We start from the raw sequence: 25,386 nt of genomic DNA, 5'->3' as shown, positions 1-25,386 counted from the left end.
AATAAAATTAATTTTAGTATTGTAAGATTGAGTTTCACTTAAATTTTTTTTTTAATATAATGTTAAAATTATAATGAAAATTTATCTTACTAAAATTTGTTATCTATGATATTATTTACTATTAGATTATTAGTTCTTATACGACTAAAAATAAAGATAAGATTATAATATATAATAAAATACAAATGTCATTTTATAATTGAGTGATTGAATTAAATTTAACATCCACTTCCAACACAAATATCATTTTAAGATTTGGTATGGACTTTAAGTCATGTTCTTATTTAGTTTTTTATCGTCTAGGTTGAAGTAGTCTTTGACCTTAATTTTAAGGTGTAGAAATTCTTCAACCAATAGCTGGAACTACTAGAATACCATATGTAGCAATTGGGTGCGTGAAGGAGAATAAGGTGAATGAAATGAGTCAAAGGAACATTTGAATTAATGATGAAAGATGCATTGGGAGCATGCGGAGGTAACCACGACCATTAGTTTATGAAGCATTGTGCAAGAAGCTTAATTTCCACTACGTGTGGAACTCCAGTGCATCTTCATTAAACAAACGGTGAGAAAAAGGGAGTGCCCAAAAAGAACGGTGCATGAAGGTTAAAAGGGAAGACAAGACAAAGAAGGGACATAAAGGAAGTGGAAATGGTTATTATTTTGATGGAGTTAAGAAAAAGATGAACAAAAATTAAAGCATATATAGATGCTCTTCCTTTCTTGCTTGCATCTATCCTAATTCCCATTCATTAAGATATTTGTTAATGGAGGGACTACGGGAGTTCCACAGCATTAATGTGGCATCTTCAAACACTTTTCTTCTCAGGTCCCACACACCATTATAACCTTCCTAGGTTATCTTTTTTATATTCTCCCCTCATGTTCGGCTTTAGTGTGAACACATCATTCACCGTGTAACTTCAACGTTCAACATTGTTTAATTTCACTTGGGTATACCTTTTCCTACTTTTTCACTCACACAATCCAACATATATGCAGCAACTCGTTTCCTCTCATCATACGCTACGTACGTTTTCTCTTCTCACTCCCCAAAAGTACGGATAGTCAAATGTCTCTTTATTGTTTATTTATTATTATGCTGATATTCTTTAACACTCTGTTTTTATATAAAGAAAGTACCCATTCAATACTCTGTTTTTATTCAACTTAACAGATAATACTCTCACTTCTATTTCTATGCTGACCAGCAGAAAGTAAATCATATTGCGTGGTTTTCATATTGCGTGGGGAAAAATGAGTTTCAAAAATGGGTTCCATGTTCTGCAGTGTGGCATGAAAAAAGATTCTAATTTTAGAAGAGATTTTGCAACAATTTTCAGCAGTTACAGGTGCATTAAATTAGCATTACAAAACCCTAAAACCAAAAGTATAATAATCGACTTTTAGAGAAAACCAACACATTCAGTTCTCAGAAATTGATGAATGAAATATTAGAAATTACGTTGTCCTGTATCTTCTAAGTGAAGTCCCAGCTGAATTTTATGAATTGTTGACAGAATTCGAACAGGGACAAAAACGAGTCCTAGACTTCGGTTTGAAGTTCTGCTTTTTTTTACAACGTTGTTTTTCAACGAGTAATGAAACTGAGAGATAAAAGCTCTGACTCAGTTTCATGATTCCTGCTCAAAATAATAAGATTTCTGCATTTCAAAGAAAAGGGTTATATTGTTTTGTATTCTTGAAGTATAAGAAATTCGGATTCGATTAATTTCTATAATATTACTAAAGGATCAACTATATATGCATTAACCAAAGCTTTGGTACCAATTATTAAAATTTTTAAAAGAAAATTTGAATCGTATGAGCTACAAAGTATAACATGTTCTCATGAAACAGTTAAGGAATTGTCTGAAGCGAATGAATAACAACTATTTCAATAAAAAAAATCTTTCCATGAGGAACTCAGGCTCTGGTTGCCATCAGTGCGTTTCATTCAGGCCTTGCACCAATAGCAAAGAAATCAATGATGACTTCTAAAGGCATGCCCTTTGTTTCAGGAACTTTCAAGTAGACAAATATCCATGCACCGATGCACCCAATTACGAACAATCCAATGACCCCGGAAAGGCCAAGGATTTGGAGCAAGAAGGGAAATGAAGAAGTCACTATTAAGATGCTGATCCAGAACGTAAGGGAGCAAATAGAAATGCATATCCCACGAACACTTGTTGGGAAGATTTCTGAACACACGATGTTGGGAATCGCACCCAATCCCATGACGAAGCAGCTTTCGTATACCATCACACTCAATGCAGTCACTATTGCATTCGCGGTAGCACTCATGTGAAATAAGTTCCGGAGTATTAGTACCATCAGAGACACTATCAGAATGGGTATTGTGTATAACATTATTGCCCTGTCATCACAAAATATACAATGCCATTGTTACATTTTTGTTTTTCTTGCACTGATAAGATGGAGCCAAGACATTGTCTCATTTTTACTACATTTTACTTTTTATAAAAAAAAAAAAAAGAAATTGTGAAAAGACAACAACGAAATTCAAGCTTACCTCCTGCCGGCAACATCCATGAGCCTCATGGAAAGGGCAATACAAGGAAGCATTGCTAATGTTGTAACGATATTTACGAGTAAAGAAGCAGATGTTGAACTAATACCGAGATTTGACAGCAGAGCTCCAACACCTGCCTGGTCAAGAATCTGGGGAGCATAGTATAGAAATCCATTTATGCCAGCAGCCTGCAACACAATTTTTTAAGGTCATATTTTAACTAGAAGCTTGTAGGGTATGGTCATACCAATTAGTAATTTGGCCCTGTATTGCCAACTTATAGAGAAGAAAATAAATAAATAAAATTAAGCAAACCAATTTTGTAAGGTATAAGTTGTTGTCAACATAGGAAGGAAGTGTAACTTTAACTTGTTATCTTTTCTTTCGGGGTAAGTGTTTATCAAGAAGTTTTTCCAGTAACGAAGGATCTCAATTTGGTTTACCTGCTGAAGAAGTTGTAGGCCAACTCCAACACCTAATGCACGCCTAACTCCTATATCAGACAAACCACCAAAACCTGTACGTTTGGCAGCATTTTCTGGTTTCATGCTTATATTCTTAGGACAGAGAACTGAGTGGCTGACAAGTGCAGATGCTTGAAAAGTCTCAGTTCCATCTGCATTCAAGTCATAGCCATCATAAAATGAACCTTGAGCCGATCCAGCATTAGGATCTGCACGCAGGTAAACCCTTTGGAGCCCCTTTTCGTTTCTTCCACCATCGGCTGATTTATAAACCAATTTCCAACCTCCACCAATGCTAGTGCTCTTGGGTAGTTGGTTGGCATCATTATTCCCTGTTCCTAATGCATCCTTGGATCCAAAAGCCTTGTCCTTCTCAAAAGCACTGCCTTGTGCTGAAAGCAATGGAGCATTCAAATTGTCAGTGCTCTGAAACGTGTCTCCCATTAGCATGGCTCTTGAACCACCCGAATCAAGGGGCGGGGGATTGACATCATGGACGATCCCGAAGAGATTGACTAGAGGGTCTTTGAGATTTTCAGCCTGAGCAACAATGCTTCCATGGCGAGACAAGGTTAACATGCTCCGAGATATCATGCTACCTTGTCCACTCACCTGTTGGGCAACCATTGAAACTCCTCCTTGGTTAGGTCCATAGAGCTTTATGCAATCTCTCCCTGCTTCCTTGTTGGCCATGAGGTCACTGGCAGGTGTTACTATGTACTCTTCTATGGTGGCGCTTTCACCCGCTGGACTCATTCCCTCAGCAAGCAAAGCCAGTTCCCCTATACATCAAACCAAACTCCAAATCAATATCCGTATTGCCATGTTATGAATATTGGTGTTGAACATGTTTTAAGAGATTAAGATGCAGATGGGACAATATCACCTGAAACATCTTCACTGTTGCGAAGTCTTTGCAGAACTTTCTTAGCCTCGGTGACTCTCCCTTTACTAACAAGCCAAGGAGGAGATTCAGGGAGATAAAACACAGCTAGAAGAAAATAAGCAACAGAAGGAATAGACACAACAGCGAGCATTGCTCTCCAACTTGGAGAATCGACCAAGGACAATGAGAAGACCATGATGTAGGCCAGAAACATTCCCCCAGAGCAGGAAAACTGTGGGAGAGTGTTGAGAGTGCCTCTGATGTCAGGTGGTGCTATCTCTGATATGTAGAGAGGAGTGAGTGTTATGGAGAGTGCAAGGGCTATTCCATCCAATAGCCTCGACAACAGAACCACAGTAACATTGGGGGCCCATAGCATCACCAAACCGCTAAAGAAAAACATGATCGATGATGCTATCAGCATCGGACGCCTTCCGAGCATGTCAGAGACTGTCCCAGAGAATATTGTAACAACAGTGCCAGTGAGAAATGATGTGGACATAATCAGACCCTCTAGTGTGGGGTTAGTCTCCAGCTTGAACTCTTGTTTTATGTAGGTCATTCCCCCTGCATGCATGCATGCATGTTTCTTTGTTGAATTTCGTAATCAGATATAATGCAAATTTCATTGTATGTAAAAATGCCTACAGAATATGTGATGATTGAATAACAAAATAAAATATACAATAAGAAAGATCTTTGATAAAATAGGAGTACCTGCAATGGTTGAACTATCCCATCCAACCAGAACATTCCCAACTGTTGCAGCAATGGCAACAATCACAACCTCCCTCATTGTTTTTGTTGGCTGATGAGAACGTAATTAACAAAATACTCCAAATGCGGATCACAATGTGGGTGGCATGCATGTATATATATTCAAATAAAAAACTTGGAGTGTTATTCGTCAGAGATGCGTATCTGCAATGAAAAAAGTCATAATTCAGATAGTAGAGCTGTGGCAACAATACCAAACTCTGAGCATGTTCTAAAGTGTTTGCATTTTTTAGTTTTAGTTAATTTGTTTCATACGTTTACGGTTTTCGTTAATGTGTCCAAAGTTTTTAAGGTGCCCTCAAATGTCTGCATTATCTATGGTCTGGAAATGAAACTGTTGAAGTGGGATTGTGTTGGGTTAATTGGTTGAAAGTCAAAGGACCAGTGACAACACCAAATTTCTTGGAGGAATGAGTCTTTCATGTTCGTGACATGTTATTGAAAACGAAACCTCTGCAAATTTTTGTGGGGGAGCGCCATGATTATAGTTTACTATTTTGGAAACACCAGGGTGTTAGTGATTAGCACTATAATAGGATCAAAACATGTTTTTTTTTTTAATTATTATTATCGAATTAGATAAAAAAAAAATTAAAATTACGTTTCATAGACAAGTCTTATAATTCCATGATTTTAAATGAAGTTATGAAGAGCGTGCATCACTTTAGTTCTAAACATTTTAAAAGATAAAGTTGCAATTGCTTATGTAATGCAAAAATAGTTAGGAAATGCACCATTTATGTAATTTGAATTACAATACATTGTAATTGATTACAATATTAAGATATACTTAAGATAAGATATAATTGATTATTATTACAAGTATTTATTCATTTTCTCTTATTACTATATAATTGATTATAAAGGATTATGATTTAAATTTTAATTATAATTTATTATAATTAAGATATAATTGATTAATTTATAATATCTTAATTTATTACTGTAATACATGCAAGTAATTATAACAAATAAATAAGCAAATACTTATCCAAAAATTTTATTTAAGGAAGACAATTCAAATTTATTAAATTTTATTTGTTTTGAAATAATATTACAATCACTACCAAATATAGAAATATTGAATGCAAAGATAAAAATAATTTTGTAGACATTGGTGAAAAATAATTATTACAAAAAATAATTTCATTATCACAAAAAATCTGAAAAATGTTAAGAAAAATAGTTCAAATTTATATTAACCAGTCAATTACTCTAATAATGTCAACAAAAAATCAACATTTGTTGAATTAGAAAATGTTTGAAAAATAATTTCAAAGATAAAAAAATACTCTAACCAGAAAATAATTCGACCAATAGAAAATACTCTTCACATTTTGTCATACTTTACAGATTTTTTTGATCATTAGTCAAATAAGATGAAAGTTGGGAAAAAACGGTTTAATTTTCCAGAAATATTTTAAGATTTATCAATTTTTAAAATTATGGAGATAATCAAACAGAACAGAAAACAGATTTGGATAAAACGTGATTTAATGGTCAGGATTAATATATATATATATATATATATATATATATATATATATATTAAGATTTAAATATTATATCATAAATGTTTTTATTATATTCTCATCATAAAAAAAGTTATATACTTAAAAATAATTTTACTTTATAATCGAATTATAAACTATAATATTATAAGATATAATTAATTATAGTTAATTATATCTTAATCATAATTAATTATAATTAAAACTTAAATTATAATTAATTATATCTTAATTTATCCAATTTTTCTTTTGTTGTAATTGATTACAATATTAGATAATCCGAACTACATACACTGTTTATAAATTATAATAAATATATAATCGATTATACTAAACTCACTCATAGCCATTTCAACATTAAATAATGTATTATAATTACATATATAAAAAAAATGTGAGAAAGTACATGACTTTACCTTTAAAAATTGTTCTAAAGTTGTGACCGTGCACAACTTTTTTATTTAAAGTTGCGTTAGAGTTGCACAATTTATCTACAAACATAAGTTTAAAATTTTTTGCCTACTTCTCTAGTAAGACAAAAAAATTTGCCTATAAACGAAAAAAAACCCTGAAAACATAGCATGTTACCATTAATCCATCAAACAATTTTTTTAGCATAATTAATGTAATATAGGTGTGTTGTTTAATTAAGTCTTGCCTTAAGATGGTTGAATTCAGAGTTAAAAGGTTCTATATCATCTAGTCTACGGGTTGAGATCAATTTAAACAACTTTTATTTAAAAGAGAAAATGTAAACATTAAAAAAGAGAAATTCCATTTATTTCATTAATGCATAAATTAAACTTTAATATGGATAAACTTTAACGGTATAAACTATACATTTATTTAGCATAAATTAGTTAATTAAAACATAAAAGTAAACAAATAAAAACAAAAACGGGTGTTACTCCGTCCACCCCCACACGTCTCTTCCTCCACCTCCCCAATTTTCTAAAATGCCAATTATATCCTTCTAAAATGACAATTATATCCTCAAAAGTTAAAATTTTTTATTTTTATTATTTTAATATTTTAATTTATTTAAAACTTCTGATTTACTTCCCTCTGCACCTCTTCCTCTCTTCCATTTTCGTTTACCTTTCTCTCTTCCGTTAAGCTTCTTCTCCACCTATAACAAATTCATATTTTAACAAATTCATATTTTAACAAAATTATTACGTTTAAAAACTAACCATATATAACATTTAAAATTATAAATTTAAATATAAATTACTGTAAATAAAATAAACAAATAAAATAAAAACGAAACTGCCATTCTTCAACGGATGTCAACATCCGTTGAAGGCAAAACGGATGTCGACATCCGTTTTGCCTTAAACGGATGTCGACATCCGTTTTTCCTTAAACGGATGTCGACATCCGTTGAAGGATGTCATCCGTCCATAGGCAGTGTTCCTTTTACGTTTCGTTTTTATTTTACTACGTTTTGCGGCTCATGCAAGGATTATAGGCTTGGATATTAAAAGGATTATTGGAAGTATGGGAAGGATTTAGGGTTTAGGATTATTGGAAGGATTATGACTACGTACCTGGAGAGGAACCACGACAAGGACACTACACCATAAACGCACTGCACCACGTACTGCACCGAGAACAAGAAGAAGATTGTTTGATAATTCTTTTCACGATCACCAAGCTTTGTAGAAAAATATTTTACTCATACAAGAAACTACGTAGGTTATCAGTGAAATATGTTATAAATGAATAAAATTAAAAAACAACAATTTTAAAAATAAAATTTTACTGAGGGACAAAATAGTAAAGGAAAGGTGGAGGAAGGGGCAAAATAGTAAAGGGGAGGTAGAGGAAGAGATGTGTGGGGGTGGAGGGAGCAACACCCAAACATTTTCTCTGCATGTTTTGTACAACGGCCCAATAGTATTCACGAAAGCCCAATTGGCTCGAAAAGTAATAGAAGAAAACAAAAACCAACGAGGGATGCGTGTGCAAATGCGAGCTTCTCTTCTCTCCAAGCTCTGTTGCCGTTCCCTCTTCCTAGCTGCAATTGTCAAACTCTTCACCACCAGGAAGAGGTAACAGCAGCCCACACTGCGTCCCCGCGCTTCCTTCTTTTTTCGCAACGCCGTCGTTTTGCTACCATATCTATAGTTAACACAGCTTCGATTTTTTTTTCTCAGCGTTGCCAACGCGCTTCTGTAAGCGTTCCCCGTTTGATTTATATTTGCGTTTTGTGGTTTTCAATTTATTCTACGTGTCGTGTGTTTATGCATTTTGGGATTACCATTTTTTGTTTTTGTGGTAGGTCTGTTAGGGTTTGGGTTTTGGAAGAGCATGGTGAGGGTTCGGGTGAGTAACACGAAAGAATTTTCCGTAGTGGAGAAAGGTGGTTACAGTGATTCACAGTTTGTTAGTCACTTCAAAGGTGTAGTTGTTGCAGTCACAAAGGTAAGCTTGGTAACTCACATACATACGAAGAACAATTTAAAATGACTGTGTTATTTTGTATTACCCGTGCGTAATTATGCATCATTGACAAATGGAAGAGGCCAAGTTTCTTCTACATACTCCCTAGAAAATATTTAGTTAATTCACACAGAAATGATATTTTAACTCTATGTGACTTTTTTAAAATTAATTTCTAATTATTTTTTGGTTGTTGATGAGGGAGTTTTTTTTCTCCACCGTGGCTACGAAAATTTCAAACTGGCATTGGTGCAATGGCTTCCATTTCCTTGATTTTGTCTTCCATTTCCTTCCTTACATTGATTTCTTTGTTTCATTGTTTTGTCGTAGGATACTTATAATCCATATTTTTTTGTTATAGTTAGGGTTAAATATCAGGTAATTGGTGAATGATTGGTGGATATGTTTATTTTCATACTTTGTAGTTGAACAAAGTTTGAAACAGAGTGAAGTGGTGAGTAATTGTTGTTTGGAATCTCATTTTCAGTTTTTTTACAATAAACATGGTATGTGTAAGTTTTTTATGATGTTCTTATTTGACTGAGTTGTTGATTTGTGATTTGTGGCTCATCATTTTTTAACGAATAGGATCTGTACAAGTGATGAGCGGTAACATTGCACATACATAAAAAAAAAGATAAATGATGATGTTTAATTTGAAATGGTCGATATATTTGTCATAAATAATTTTATATTATTGAACAAGTAATTGTACGTTTTTTTTTATTGTATTATAGTTTCGACTTTGTAATTGGTGTGATCATACATCTGGTTTAAGGATTGGAGACTCACCTTTTAAATGGTTTTGTCTTTTTTGGTTGAAGGATGAGTTCTGTTGCTTATCTTGCTAGTTATCTGTGTCGTGCTAAGTTCCTTCCCGCTGCATTGGTCACTACGATCATTCACAGGTTTGGAAACATCCTTAGTATCCACTGTTCATTTATGACTATAAAGTTTATTTTCTTTTGTAGTAAAATAAACAATATGTTATAAATTGATTTTATGGGCTTTTGTTGGGATTTCAGCTTGGTTGATTGGTGCTATGCTTATTGCAAATTACGTGATTTTGATATGAACCCACGAGCACATCAAGTTTTTTATTCAGGGTGCCAGGTGAGTCTTATCACATTTGACCTTTTGTTGGGAGGGCTGTAAAGGTGATGCCTTTTCATGTTATAGCCACTATCATTTTCTTCCAAGTATTCTTAACTTGCTCATTATGTCTTTTTTGGTGTAGCAGGCCATTATGTATATTCTGTGTTTTCGCTTTAGATCTTCAATGGACATTCCTAGGCTTAAATTGCAACTTAATATACCCATGGAGCGCTTTAGATCTTCAATGGACATTCCTAGGCTTAAATTGCAACTACATAATATACCCATGGATAAAATCTGGAAACATAAATTGAGTCCATTAAATGTGAGGGACTTGTTAGTTTTCATGGTCAGGGTTTTTAATGATAAATGTCGGGTAGATGGTTTTGTGTATAAAATGATAAGGCTTGTATTAAGGCCTAAGTAGGATAGGATTTTCCCTAAGTTAGATATCTAAACCAAGTATAAAGTGTGTCATTTTCCATTGGAGAGGATTTGCTTTTTAAAAGTTAGCCACATGGCACCCTAGGAGTGGAGATGATTTCTTTTTGGTAGTGGCCACATGTCCTTCCACTATTGGAGAGAATTTACTTTTAGTAGTGGCCACATGACACTCTAAGGATGGAGAGGATTGTTTTGTGAGTGACCACATGTCCTCTCATCATTGGAGAGAGTAGAAGGCCTGATTTTTGGCCATTGAGAGCAAATCTTGGAGACACCCTTGGCCTATATATAGAGGTGTCTCCATCCTTGTATTTCATCTTGGAAATTAGTAATGTTATGTTGCCAAATTGTAGCCTCATTCTAGTATTGATCAAGGAAGAATGAGCTACCATTTGGCAGCATTACATTACTAATTTCCAAGATGAAATACAAGGTGGAGACAACTTTATTTATAGGCTAAGGGTGTCTCCTTCTATTCCTAAAAGCATGATTTCCACCTTTGCTCTCATTGGCAAAAAATGAGGCCTTCTAACCTCTCCAATTATGGGAGGACATGTGGCCACTCACAAAACACAATCTTCTCCATTCTTAGAGTGTCATGTGGCCACTACCAAAAAGAAATTCTCTCCACTTCTAGGATGTCATGTGGCAACTACCTTTTAAAAAGCAAATCCTCTCCAATGGAAGCATGACACACACTTTCCACTTGGTTTGGATATCTAACTTAGGAAAATCCTATGCTACTTAGGCCTTAATCAAACTACATGGTCAAATACAAGGCCTAAATAAACCTACATTACTCTTCATGATGACCTATGAGAAAGAGTTTGCTTCACCTTGCATAGATGATTCTAGCTTTTTCTTAAAAATGCTTGGGCCATGACTAGGGGTATTCCATCATCCCCTCCCTCTTGAAAATACTCTCCTTGAACCTTCAAACTACACACCATCATCATCCTATCACTAAAATCCGTGAGTCTGTCACCACACAACCATCATTTTCACATCATATCAGCCTTTTCCCATCCATTTCCGCAACCATTTCTATCATAGGGACCATCTCCTTGCTTCCTCCAAAGCTTTGGTCCAACCTAGCTCAAGGAGGTTGCCATCAAGAAGAAAATAATGAAATGACTAATCTAATATGGTTGATATTAGGGGTGAACAAAATTACCTGAAGATGAACTGAACTATTTTTTGTTCCATCAAATTACACTAAATTTGATGTGAACTAGTTTATATAACAAGAATTCATACCAACCTTAAATTTTCTGCTGCATTCTTTTAGTTTTCCCTTTATTTTTTAATTTTTAACAAATATAATTTTAGCTTTTATCTGAAATTATTGAATTCTAACAAAACATGTTAATAGAAATATCATTCTTAGGTATTACAGAGGATATAATTCTTAAGACTACAAAATCATATTAGGGAACAAAACTAGCCCGAGATTTTTAGAACTACTATGGTTCCGTATTAAATGACCCCAATCGGATACAGATAGGTTGAAAAGAAGAATGGCAACTATCCAATAGAACCCCAGACCAAAACAGAAGACGGGCTCTATATTTTACAATTATCATTATAGGTTGGGCATATGATTTTGCATGAAGTGAACTCCAGAAGATAAGAAGACAAGTCAGTACAAGTTACAACCATTCTCAATGGATTGCCAACTACACAGTTAATTTAATAGCCAAAAACAACTACCAAATAATTTCTACAATGAATAAATCAAATTATCTCGACTTTGATAGTCACTGCGACCATGCTTCCTAGTTAAAAAAGGGCAATTAATATGAAATACAAAGAATGGAAGATGTTTATATTACACTAACAAACTTGGTCACCCATGTAAGCTCCTCAAGTGTTGTTATTTTTCTAGAAGTGAAAAAAACAAACTGCACATTTTAACACAACCATCAGTAAGAAAAATATTCAATAGTCCACCACGGCAAAAAAAGATACTAAAAAGTACATATGGCACTAAAAGATTTAATAACTTCTCACATGGTAGTAATAATGACAAGGATCTCAACTTCAACTGGGATCTCAACCAAGTTTGCATCAAAACATCCAAGATGGCTGAGGAAAATTAAAACACTTACATGACAGTTTAATGATAAAATTATGCTAGACACACCTGCCCTTTACCCCTTTCAAATCAATCAGTAAATATTTATACTATAAAAAAATTCAATATTAAGATTTCGATAATGAACAAAATTTTTGCCAATGACATGTCATAAAAGAAATTTCAAACTAACGCTCAATGTATCTGATAAGACTAAGATTGATCACATTTAAACTAAATGAACTAAACCAAGCACACATTTAAAATAAGGAAACAGTTCAGCGAGTTCATTTGTCTTAAAGTTAAAATCCAAAGAACAATACAGGGACAACAAAAATTGTGAATGTCTCAGTCCACTCTAGCAAACAAGCACCCTTACATCTTTGTTGATAGGCCTAACCAAAATGATCTTCAATCATTCAAATTAATGGCACTTGAAGGTCCCACTTCATCTTGAGAGGTTATCTCTACAAAAATAAAATAAAATATTTCATCATTTTTGAAAATTTAAAATATACTTAGAAAAATATAAATTTGTTATATAAATTCATCTTGTTCAAATTTATCGGTCCTTATCAAAAAGTAGATAAAGGTGTTTTTTTCAACTAATCTTGTATGCAAATAACTACTTCCACTATTTTAGGCATTAGACAACTATGGTAAGGACTAACTAACTTTCCTCCCATACTGAATGCACATGTTACAATAGATATGAAAATGACTAACACCTCTCGAACGTATTTGCAAGGATAGGAAATCTATTATAAGGTTCAGGATCCTTTCTTAAATATTTATCAAACTCTACATATATAATCAAATATACACCCTATACCTCTTTGGTAGAACTCATGCCATGAGGATGATCATTTTCATCTTCTAGTTAAGATTCTTGTTGGCTACTTTAAGAACCTCCTTAACACTTTGTTATTGTTCATAAAGTGTTTTTAAATATGACAATAATTTTTATTTCAATTCACTGGTCATACTAGATTGAAATGTATAGTCAATGAAGTAATTAACAAAATCTAACTTACTCTTATAGTCAAATACAACAACAATCAATAATAAGATATTAATTGCATTAGGATTTTCTTGATATTTTTCATACTTATCCTTCATTCTCATTGTTATCAATCTTATGCTCACATCATTACTCTAAGAATATTGTCGAATCTTTTTACCAATTCCAAACACATCCTTCATATACACATATACATATGATTGGTGACATAGGAACAAAAAATGCGTATGATAGTCATAAAACATCTTTAAAAATGGTAGAATAGACCTCACATATTCTCAATCTTCTTCTAATGGAACACCACCATTACTTTTGGTTATTTCAACACCAAATTTCTTATCATTCATATCTAGAAGACAAATGCATCTTTGTACTTCAAGTTTGCCTCTAACATTAGGTAAGTAGAATTTCACGTAGTTTCAATATCAAAACAAACAACATCTTATAGAAATTTTCTTTTGTTAAATACATGTCTTGAATCTAGCAAATCTAGTTGGAGAAGATTTCACATATTTAACTGCACTTCTAATTTTGAAATTAAATCTTTGATTTCTTTTAAGCCTTCATTCACAATCAAACTTAATGTATGAGCACAATAACACATATAGACATATTCTTCCTTTAAGACAAGACAGTTCCACGATAACATTATTTTTTTGAGGTACTACACCCCAACATCATTTGCTGTAGCATTATCCACGGTGATACTAAGGACTCTCTTCAACTTCTAATTATTCAATCTCAACATGTTTATCAATGAGTTGCCTTGAATGTTTTTTTGTTTGAGAAAAATTCAAAATACTTGAAGAACTTAGAAATAAAATAAAAACAGTATTTTGAAATAAAATAAAAATTTAAAATATTTGAAGACCTAAGACACATAAGTTCTTCAAGTATTTTGAATTTTTCTCAAACAATAGGACATTCAGAAGAGCTCATTGCTAAGCATATTGAGCCTTGTTTTTGAATAATTGGGAGTTGAAGCGAGTCCTTAGTATCACTGTGGATAATGCTACAACAAATGATATTAGGATCTAGTACCTCAAAAGAAGGATGTTATCGTGTAACTGTCTTGTCTTAAAGGGAGAATGTGTCCATATGCATTGTTGTTGTCTTATATTAAGTTTGACTGTGAAGAGAGCTTAAAAGAGATCAAAGATTCAATTTCAAAAATTAGGAGTGCAATTAAATATGTGAAATCTTCTCCAACAAATTTGCTAGATTCAAGGTATGTATTGAGCAAGAAAAAATTTCTTATAAAGGTATTGTTTGTCTTAATATTGAAACTAGTTGGAATTCAACTTATTTAATGTTAAAGACAAGCTTGAAGTACAAAGATGTCTTTGTCTTGCTAGATATGCAAGATAAGAAATTTGGTATGAAATGGACAAAAGTAATGGTAGTCTTCCATTAGAAGAGAATTTGAATATGCGAGGGTTGTTCTATCATTTTCTAAAATGTTTTATGACTCTACTATATGCATTTTTAGTTCTTCTTATGTCATATGTATATGAATGAAGTGTTTGGAATTGGTAGAAAGATTTGACAATATTATGAGAATAGTGATGTGAGCATAAGATTAATGGCAATGAAGACGAAGGGTAAGTATGAAAAATATTGGTGAAATCCTAATGGAATTAATATAATATCTTATTATTAATTGTTGTTGACTTTAATCCTGAGTAAGTTGGATTTTGTTAATTACTTCATTGAATATATATTTGAATCTAGTATTTTCAGTGAATTGAAATCAAAATTATTATTATCTTTAAAAACACTTTATATCAAGGTGTTTGAGAAGAGTTCTCAAAATAGCCCATAAGAATCCCAACTAGATGATGATTCTCATGCAATGAGTTTCTACCTAAGAACTATAGGACATATATTTGATTATATATCAGAGCTTGATTAATATTTGAGAGATGATCCTGAATTTTATTCAAAGTTGTTTGAGCTTGATACTTTACATTTGTGGAAAGTAAACTATGATTCAATGCAAGAGGAAGGGTGGTTAGCCCTTATTTGTACACAAGATTGTTTGAAAGGAACACCTTTCTCTATATTTTTTTATGAGGATCCCAAATAAGATAAATTTGAGCAAGGTGAATTTATATATTTTAAGCTTTCAAAAATGATAAAATATTTTAAGTTTTACTTTGTAATATTATATTCAAGAATTATATTCTCATTAACATGTTTTTGTTGGAATTCAATAATTTAAGATAAAAGTTAAAATTATTGTTGTTAAAAATTAAAAAATAAAAAATAAAAGGAAAGTTAGAAGAATGTAGTGAGAAATTTCAGGTTGGTCTGAATTATTATTATCATAGTTCAATTTAAAATTGGTGCAGTTCAATAGGATTTGGGAAAACAAGAAATAGACGAACTATTTATTGATTCAGTACAAGTTTTAACAATTCAATTTAGTTAATTTTGTCCACTCCTAGTCTCGGTTGTTAATAAATTACACAATAATGTACCTCATAAACCACTTTGATTCATCAAACATAAACTTTCATAGTCATTCAAGTGCATTCTTATTATATTGTCGCATATCAAACCCATACACCATCATACAACATCAACCATGTCATAAAAACAACTCATACATTACATGAATGTAAGGCCTTATAAAATATAACCAAAAAGTGTGTACCCGTGGCAGCATAGGATAGGTTGAGCAAAATTAGTAAAGTAAAAAGACTTAATCTCCTTAAAAGAAAAGAAACCACATCTAAATTGTGCTTCAGAAGAACGTTACTTCTTTTCTTTCAAGCACTCTCTCTTTTCTTCCTTCCTTTTTGCCACTCTCTTTATTCCAACTCCAAAATCTAACCATTTGTTTCCCGAATTGAAGCTACCTAGACTTTCAGGACTCTAAGAGCTACGTTTCTACCGATTGATTTTCCGTTTTCTCCAACCGGTAAGAAAACCCCCTTTCTCGTGTGCCCTAGGGTTGTAAGCATGCGATTGAACTTGTTGCATGCAACCCATTTCGTTTTCTTCCATAATCTAGCTTCTATTTGGTTCTAAGATTCGTTTTCCATCATCAATTGATGATTTATAGGTGATTCTAACATTTTGGGAGTGCAAGCAAGTGGTCTAGGGTTCCTACTTGAGCTTGGTTATCTACGCTAGAGGTAAGGGAAGCTGGGGTTTTTGTGCTGTTCTGTGAAATTCTTGAATTTGCATGAGTTAGATTTAGTAGATATAGTGATAGAGTGCATGCAAATTCAAGAATTTCACTGAACAACACAAAAACCCCAGCTTCCCTAACGTCTAATGTAGCCAACCAAGCTCAAGTAGGAACCATAGACCACTTGCTTGCACTCTCAAAATGTTAGAATCACCTATAAATCATCAATTGATGATGGAAAACGAATCTTAGAACCAAATAGAAGCTACATTATGGAAGAAAACGAAATGGGTTGCATGCAACAAGTTCAATCGCATGCTTACAACCCTAGGGCACACGAGAAAGGGGGTTTTCTTACCGGTTGGAGAAAACGGAAAATCAATCGGTAGCTCTTGGAGTCCTGAAGGTCTAGGTAGCTTCAATTCGGGAAACAAATGGTTAGATTTTGGAGTTGGAATAGAGAGAGTGGCAAGGAAGAAAAGAGAGAGTGCTTGAAAGAAAAGGGAGATCGTTATTCTGAAGCACAATTTAGATGTGGTTTCTTTTTTTTTTAAGGAGATTAAGTCTTTTTACTTTACTAATTTTGCTCAACCTATCCTATGCTGCCACGTATACACACTTTTTGGTTATATTTTATAAGGCCTTATATAATATAGTACGGATAACTATAGTTTAATACAATTTGTTGAATTATGTCCAGCCCTAGTTGATATACATCGTGCTTCCTGTCTTAAATAAAACTTTGAAGATTGATATGAATTTATCTAGTAGGTGTGTTTGCCTACTGTAGTAGTTGAATTTCTCAACTTTTCATGGCATCGGAATCATTTGTTTTCAGTGACGTGCTGGAGTCTGATCTTTCCAAGGCTTATGGCAGGATGGATAGACTCTAACATGTTCTTTCCGTTTGATCCATGTTTATTGAAGAAAAGTGGAAGGTTGGTTTTATTCACCTGAATTTATCTGATTTGATCTTAACAGTTTCTCTAGTTAATTATTATGCTTATGCTACATAAGACCACATTTTGTTGGCTGGTCCAAAGTCAGAAGAACTACATACGATGATGACATTGACGAAGTAAGTGACATTGGTAGTGAAGTATCACATGATGATTTTGTTGGCATGAATACAGAAGATTTATGATGATATGATGGTCACTGTTGAATATCTTGATTTCAACCCTCACCTCATAAAAAATGGCCATCACAGTAGAGTTGGTATTTTGGGTTATTTTACAATTTTGGAGTTGAGTCCAATTCAATAAGGGAGTTACTTCAAAGGAAAAAAAAGAAGTCAGAATTATAACCGTTCTCTGAAATAATTCGTCACAGTAGAGCATGGTAAAAAGATATGGATTGGTATATATAATCATTTTTGTATATATCTAGTAGTTTTAAAGTGAGTAGTAGGCGCAACCAAGCTTTAGGGTTTTATCCAGTAATTGTAATATGTTAGGGTTGTAGAGGTGGAAACGAGTCGATTTTGAGGAGGAAACTAATTAATATTAGGTTATTTGGATTAATAGAAAAATTGTAAGAAATGAAAAAAAAAAGTTTAAAAAGTTGTTATGAAATTGATTGACATGGATAATAATATATTTTTTTTAATTTTAACATAAAATACATAATAAAATAATCTAAAATTTATTATTTTAATTATAATAGTATAGAACAATAAAATATATTTATAAATATTTAAGTATTCTTTGTTATGTTTGAATGAAAAAAAATTAAATATTTTAATTGGTTAATATTTTTAGTAGAATACGAGATTATTTTCTGTGATATTCTGACTCTATATTCGCAAACATCGCATTTCTGTGATGGTTGTGTGAAAGCATAGTCGTAAAGATTCTGTCACATGCACTTTTCTTCCTGGTTCTATGCTGTTAACTAATTTTATTTATGGCTTGGATGTTTTTTTCCTCAAACTATTATAAAGAAATTATATTTAATTTTTAAACTAAATTACAAAATATTTTATTTTATATTTTATTAAAATATCGTAAAATATTATTTTCAACAAATGTTATGGATATATTATACTTTATATGAAACTATGTTTCTTATATAGAAATGTTTTATATGATTTTCGAAAAAAAGATATATTTAATTCTTTATCTTAGATATCTTTTATTAATAGGCTATTTGTAAAAGTATATTTAGATAAATCTCTATAGAAATGAAATGGAGAGGTGATCCAAGAAATTGTCACTCAAACTCGAGTCATGACTGATCTGGTTACTTTACTTAATGAAAAATGTATTGATCAGGATTTGACACAAAGAAGATTAGGTTTTAAATAGGTTAAACTGAAACATTATAGAATTTATTTGCCTTATTAAATAATTAAAAAAATATCTATTTAGAACTATTATTATTATTAAATAAATAAGTAATTGTAAATTAGAAATTATTAAATAATTAATATTCTTATTTCACAGTTGCGCATTGAAAATTATTAAATAATTAATATTCTTATTCCCCATTTACACGTTGGAAATTATTAAATAGGGATACTTTTACCTCCCACAAATATCCTCTCATCCGCCAGATGGAGGGAACTGATTTGTAAATCCATATTTTAATTCAATATCAAATCTTTACAAACAAGCACCGTATTTCTTTACAAATTTGTCTTTCTCTATCACTTTGAATAGGAAATATTTTTAAACGAACAGAGCCTTAGAGTTTTTTAAATTAAATCTTACTTATCTCTATCATGTTACTAAAAAATTGCTAATATTATTTCATTCACATTTTTTCAATATATATTTTATTTAACCAATTGGACATGTGTTGCATTATCACGATGTTCCAAAATACAAGTAATTAAAGTAGTGTATGGAATTGATCTCGTTAATCTTGCACTTTTCCGTGTGTTACACTATATGTTGTCTGTTAATTTGAATGTTACTTCCCAAGGTCCAAGGTGTAAAAATATTTTTTTGAAACAACTAAATATAATTGTTATCTTCGGACAGAAAACATTAATATATGCATAATGTAAAAGTCTACCCTCAACCATGAAACTACTCTATTTCGATAAAGAATTTTAATAATTTCATGATATTTAAATTATTTATAATTAATTTTTTTATTCTTTAAATAGTTTGTTTGGATAGAGTAATTAAAATATTTTGAATTTTAATTTTTTTTAGATAAAGTAGACTAATTTCTCAAGACAATTATCTATTTTAAAAATATTTGGCTTAATCTTTGGATCAAATTAATATAGTTTCATCTTCGATTTGAGTCGGCTTGTCTTCACTTTTGGTTCAAGTCAACTCGACTAGATGCTCAAACATGGTTGACTCTGCTCATTTTTCATCTTAAACCAAATCGACTCAACCTTCAATACTGAAAGTTGAGTTAAGTCAGTTTGAGTCAAAAGGTTGAGCTAAGTCGATAAGGGCATAAAGTTGAGTTGAGTCAGTTCATAACAAAAAATCTAGTTAAATTTGTTATGGTCATAGGTTAAGACTAGTCGATCCTGGTCAAAGGTTGAGACTAATCGACCATATACATAGGTTGAAACTAGTCAACCTTAGTCAAAGATCAAGAAAAGTCAACCTTGACTGAGTAGACTGGGCCTTCGCTAAAGATCAAGACAAGTTGACTATCTAGATGATTTGGAATAGGATGAAGGTCGAGTAAAACTGTCATAGACCAAAAGTCAAACTCAGTAGGTCTGGGTTAAAGATCAAGCTTGGACGGAAGGTGTAGCTTAATCAACTTAGGCAGAAGGTCAAGTTGGGTCAGCCAGACAGAAGATCGAGACAAGCTAACTTTGATTGAAGGTCCAATTAATTCAACTCGAATGTCAAGACGATTTGGTTCGAGTCAAAAGTCGATATGAGTAGATTTTTTATACTTGTGGACTTTTTTCATCCTGATTAAATGAGAAATTCCACAACTTATAAAATTTCAATTTTTTTCTTTTTTTAGTTAATTTCAAATTTTATTATTTTAATTATTTAAAATACTTCTTAAAATTTATCAACTTTTTTTTTTAATTTTCTAGTCAAAACAAATAATTTTAATTTAAAAAATTTACAAATTCTTCAAATAAATGAATTATTCTCTGAACCGAATACTAATGTTTTTAACATTGCCTTTGACACTTAAAGTCAAATTTTGACCGTAGTTAAGTTCCTTTTATGTCTTAAATGGAAAGCTTTTAACCTTAATATTAGATTGGCCACATTCAACCAATCTTGAGGTTTAATTCTAATTTGTATTCTGTAAACTTCAGTACACGTATGATCAAATTAACCACTTTCAAATTGGAGTAAAATACCTTAGTCAAATATTCGCAACAAGTATAATTTTAATAGACAAATTGATTCAAGCCCTAATATGTTAGGTGTGGATATAAGTGTAATTTAGATTCACCAAATACCTCTTGATGTGGACAATTTTCCTGGATGCAAGATTCTTTGCATATTTATGATAAAAAAATACTTTATGAAATTCATCACTTAAACATCAATATGTGTTGACAACCAACATACTACACATAAAATTAATATGTCTTTCCAAACTTGTAACACTATTATTTATATTTTCTATTTCCCTCCATACATTTTTTTTACATCTACTATATTAAAATAATAATTTATTTTTATGGACGGAAAAGAAAATAAAATAAAAATAAAAAAATAAAAAATTCAAACAAAATAACATAACATAGAAATCAAATATTACATAATATAGGCGAGAATCTTAAAAAATGTCCAAGAGTAATGGTGATTTTAAAATTATGACACTAAAATATTTTAATAATAAAAGTTAAAACTATGCATAGGTTTTATTTTAACATAAATTTATTTTATAAAATCTATTATCTCTGAACTTTTTTCTAAACCTCTCTTCTACCTTCTTTCTATATTTTTGGCTTCATCCTTCATCTGTTTGAAGATTGAAGTATGTCATAGAATTCCTCGATGTAAAATTCATCTTTATATCTAATTAGTTTGTCTAATAAGGTAAGTTTCCTTTTTGCTCTTTCTTACAGTCGTTTAGGGTTAGGGGTTGTATGTCTGGTCTAGAAACTCTAATGAATCTTTGTTCAATTAAAATGTATGATGTAGGATCAGATCATTTGATATGAGCTTTCCTTTTGCATATATCACCTTCTTTATGGATAGGGTGTTAAGAGCCAAATGATATTGTGTTATGCTCTTAAACAGGTAAGGGAAGTTAGTTATTAAAATTCGATGGTGTCTTAGTATAAAATTGTGGTGAAAGAGTGATTTAGGTTAAATTGGATTTGATGTTATGTATGACTTGGTTGGTTGAGAATGTGAATTTGATTGATTGAATCTGAACTATGAATTGATTTGTTATGATGAGTGATATGGTGTTTGAATTCCAATGATGAGCATGTATGCATGAAATATGTAATCTATTTAAGGTGGTATGATTTCTTTAAATATGAGTTAGTCTGTTTCAATTGGAACTAGAGGGTGTATTTTTTACTTTAAAATTATTGGTTATGTTTGTTGATAAAGATTCTATAAGAGACATTTGATTGATGAAATTGGTGCTTCTTGAGTTAAAACATAGTTATATTATATAATCTTATAAAGTATATTAGATCTTCGAATAACTCACAAAGAGTCATTTTGATCAATTAAAACTTAGAGAAAGTTTCAACTTCTAATGCAGTGATAGACACCCCTATAGTGTTGTTGGGCGTAACAAAGTCAATGAGCTCCCTGACTTGTTGGAATTGTGCTGGGCGCCACTTCTAGACCGCCAGACACTTTGAAACCAGTGTTTTCCAAGGGGGAAGGAGGGTAGGGAGAGGGGGAGTAACTCCAAGCACCACTTACCTAACGGTAGGCACTACCCTGTTTTCCTATTCTGAGTCATCTCGAAAAAGGTTGTATTCTTGTTTCATTAGTCATTGGGTTGGGCTAAAATTTTAACAGTTGGTCCTAAACACATGGTTCTTCACTTTGAATTTTAGAATCTTTTATTAAAGGTCTGTGGGTAAAATAATGCATCTCGCAGTTTTGATGTAATTAATGGAATTGAATGTTAAGCTAATATAATAGAAAATGAATTATGAATTATTAACATGTAATTTGAAATAAATAATATGTGAATTATGTTATGAGATGAGTTTGGATTGAGGTAAAATGCATCAGTATGACATGGTGTAATGATTTAAGATTATATGACAATGTGTGATATGTATGATGTGGTGTGATGAATGAGTTATGTGTGATAGGTTGTTCTTTGACTATTTCTTGTGACGATTTTTACCCATTTGGTAATGTAAATTGATAATTAATTAATATGAATTTAGTTTATATGATGATGTAAAGGAATGTATGGATCGGAATAATTGGTTCTAAGAGATATGTTTTATGAAATTGTGATATTGTTATGAGTATGAAAGTGTAGCAATGGAATGGAAAGATGGAAATTATTGAATTGTATGTTTGTATAGGTTTGTGCTTCTAAGGGAGAAGTATTAATCCTTATTAGTTTAGTGTCATTCATTGACTCGGGATACGTGTTGGGTAGAAGTCATCATATACTCTACTAGATTTACAAACTCATATAAAGTGTCATAGTCTAGGTGGTGAGAGTTGAAGGAGACTCTTATGGAGGGATTAGGGATGATACTACTTGTCTGGCGATGACATAAGTAACATATCCCGTCTAGAGGGATTTGATTGATTTAGTTAGGCCAAGTGGATCCATGGCCTTTGTTATAATCCACTTTTATGACAGGTTTATTAGTGCCCAATTTAAGTGAATTTTAAAATAATTTTTGCAGTTATCTTGTTTTGATCTTGTTTAGATTCTGCTTAATTCACCCATATTAGTTTCTTTTGCAGTTCTTGATATCAACAAAGTCAAAGTGGAAAAATAAAGAAAATGAATGAAATTCAAGTAATCCAGACAAACTGACACAGGTGTAGCTGAGCTATAGAGTTGATGCTTGAGCCACACAAGAAAACTCATTACAAAGGAAAACCTCAAACACTACACCTAAGGCTAAGCTATGAAAACTCTTTCTCAAAGAAATTATCTTGAAGGCTAGAGCACCAGAACATAAGGCTTTGGCTATAATAAGCAAACTCTCATGAGGAGGAAACCTTAAGCACCCACCTTTGGAAAGATCTGGAATGCATCTTTTACAACTTGAGCCCAAAATGTACAACTTAAGCCCTAAGAAAGGCAGTTTGGAAATATTTAGAATAAAGCCTCTGCAACTCAAAGGCCAAAGTTGGAGCTTAGCACCGCCATAGACAATTTATAAATACAAACCTCATGTCCTAATTTTAGGCATTGAGTGAAGGATCAAATATGTAGTAATAGAGTAGGAATGAGTTTGTGAGGCCCGAGAGAGATGCTTTCATTGTAAATCTTATGTCTAGATGTTGCTGGAACTATATTGTAATATTTTATGAGTAGTTGAACTCTCTCGTATTTAGGATGGATGTAATCAATTCTAATTCTCTATACTTCTACTTCTTGAATATGTATTTATGCTTTCATTCAATTTGTTTGTAAAGTAGTTTGTGCTTGTTATTGGATGAATTGATGATTAATCTTATTTCTTTATGTTTTTGTTTTGCAATGGTGGAGCAAGGTTGTGTAGTGGACCTTCAAATTAGGATTCAGAGTGGTGCAATGGAGTGTTTATTAGTTGCTCGTTCTTGCAAGTTCCTTGTGGCTATGTGGTGGTGTCGTGACTGGGTTGTGCGATGGAGGAGGTGCAATTGCTCGTGATGGTCTTTGCGTCAATAGGTGGTGGTGCTTCACGATAGTCGTCGTTGTGGTGTAGGGTTTTGTGATGTTGTTTCTGGTGGTTGACAACATGGTTTGATGGTAGTGTCATGGTAGTTTGGTGTGGCTAGGGTTTCTGATTTGAGGTTGAAGATGATGATGTGGCTAAGGTTTCTAGTTTCTATTGTTCATTGATTTGAGTGATTTGATTCCACATTATTGTTCATTAAGCCACATCACTATTTTTTTTAATGTCGTTCAATCAATTTAACTGTAAGGGGTGCATTACTTCAATTTTTCAAAATTAGGAACTTTGAGATAAAAAAAAATTTAAAGGACTAATTTCAAACTTCCAACAAAAAACGGGAACCTCTAAAATGATTAAACAAAGAATAACATTCTTTTTAAACAATGGGCTCAAGGTTGAAGTAAAGGTGTTGCTCCCTCCACCACCCCAAGTGCTCATGCACCTCCCCATTATTTTCTTTTATTCCAAAAATACTCTACACCTCCCCACTATTTTCTTTTATTCCAAAAATACCCTACACCTCCCCATTATATTCAACAATCTTTCTCTTTCTCTCTCCACATTAATGGAGCATTCACAGCTCAGATTTAAACTTGTGATATATTGCAAAATTTTATTTACACTTTCCCTTAAATAAGTTTGATTCAATCTTATTTTCACTGTTCAATATTTTTTTTTCTTCAAATTACTTAATAAATGGTAAAATTTTGTTCTAAATTTCTAGAAAAATGTTTATATATATGTGTGTTTTTTTTACATTTAATATCTATAATTTTTAACATTATATTATGTTTTAACTTACCGACATGTTTGACTCAAATAACTTGAAAAAAGTATTTAATTTATTAGATAAATAATATAAAAATATTATTAAATACTTAAAATATAAAAGAAAAGTTATTTGTTAAAGATTTAGAATTTATTTAGTTCTTTCGTCATTATAAAATTAGTATATAATAATAATAATATATTATTTACTATTAATATTATTATGTTTATTATTTTGTATTTGCATCTAACTTTTAAGTTTATAAAATGGAAGTGGTAATATTGAAGTTTCCTTTGAATTTTATATTTTGCAATATATCACAAGTTTAAATCTAAGCCATATGAATGCTCCATTAATGCAGAGAGAAAGAGAAAGATTGTTGAGGATAGTAGGGAGGTGTAGGGTATTTTTGGAATAAAAGAAAATAGTGGAAAAGTGTAGAGTATTTTTA

The 25,386-nt window shown here is 31.9% G+C and overlaps 2 protein-coding genes across 11 annotated transcripts; one reads left to right on the top strand and one right to left on the bottom strand.

Annotated features, from left to right (window-relative positions):
- Positions 1-1,057: 1,057 nt before the first annotated feature.
- Positions 1,058-4,497, bottom strand: LOC124844670 (monosaccharide-sensing protein 2-like). The gene is made up of 4 exons (XM_088114216.1): positions 3,887-4,497; positions 2,980-3,782; positions 2,537-2,724; positions 1,058-2,380 (listed from the first exon to the last, which is right to left on the bottom strand). Exons 1-4 carry the CDS (start codon positions 4,461-4,463, stop codon positions 1,954-1,956), a joined length of 1,995 nt encoding a protein of 664 aa, XP_087970342.1. The 5' UTR covers positions 4,464-4,497; the 3' UTR covers positions 1,058-1,953.
- A 3,621-nt stretch (positions 4,498-8,118) lies between these two features.
- LOC124844671 (uncharacterized) lies at positions 8,119-24,415 on the top strand. Of its 10 annotated transcripts, XR_015783688.1 has the most exons (7): positions 8,123-8,351; positions 8,459-8,601; positions 9,444-9,527; positions 9,645-9,732; positions 17,228-17,327; positions 22,060-22,232; positions 24,002-24,415. XR_015783688.1 is itself a non-coding variant. In XM_088104545.1 (4 exons), the coding sequence occupies exons 1-4, from the start codon at positions 8,134-8,136 to the stop codon at positions 24,008-24,010; spliced, it is 276 nt and encodes a 91-aa protein (XP_087960671.1). In that variant the 5' UTR covers positions 8,119-8,133; the 3' UTR covers positions 24,011-24,415. The 10 variants fall into 10 exon arrangements, 3 of the variants coding, with proteins under 3 accessions (XP_087960671.1, XP_087960670.1, XP_087960672.1); XR_015783683.1 differs by lacking the exons at positions 8,459-8,601; positions 24,002-24,415 and adding an exon at positions 23,244-23,923 and having other exon boundaries at positions 8,119-8,228; XR_015783689.1 differs by lacking the exons at positions 22,060-22,232; positions 24,002-24,415 and adding an exon at positions 23,232-23,923 and having other exon boundaries at positions 8,124-8,351.
- Positions 24,416-25,386: the final 971 nt, after the last annotated feature.

Source organism: Vigna umbellata, chromosome 1 (genome assembly GCF_029865625.1).
Source record: "Vigna umbellata cultivar VRB3 chromosome 1, Vumbellata_1.0, whole genome shotgun sequence".
Taxonomy (NCBI): Eukaryota; Viridiplantae; Streptophyta; class Magnoliopsida; order Fabales; family Fabaceae; genus Vigna; species Vigna umbellata.
Note: the sequence above shows the minus strand (reverse complement) of the source record. Positions and strands in the feature narration are given on the sequence as shown.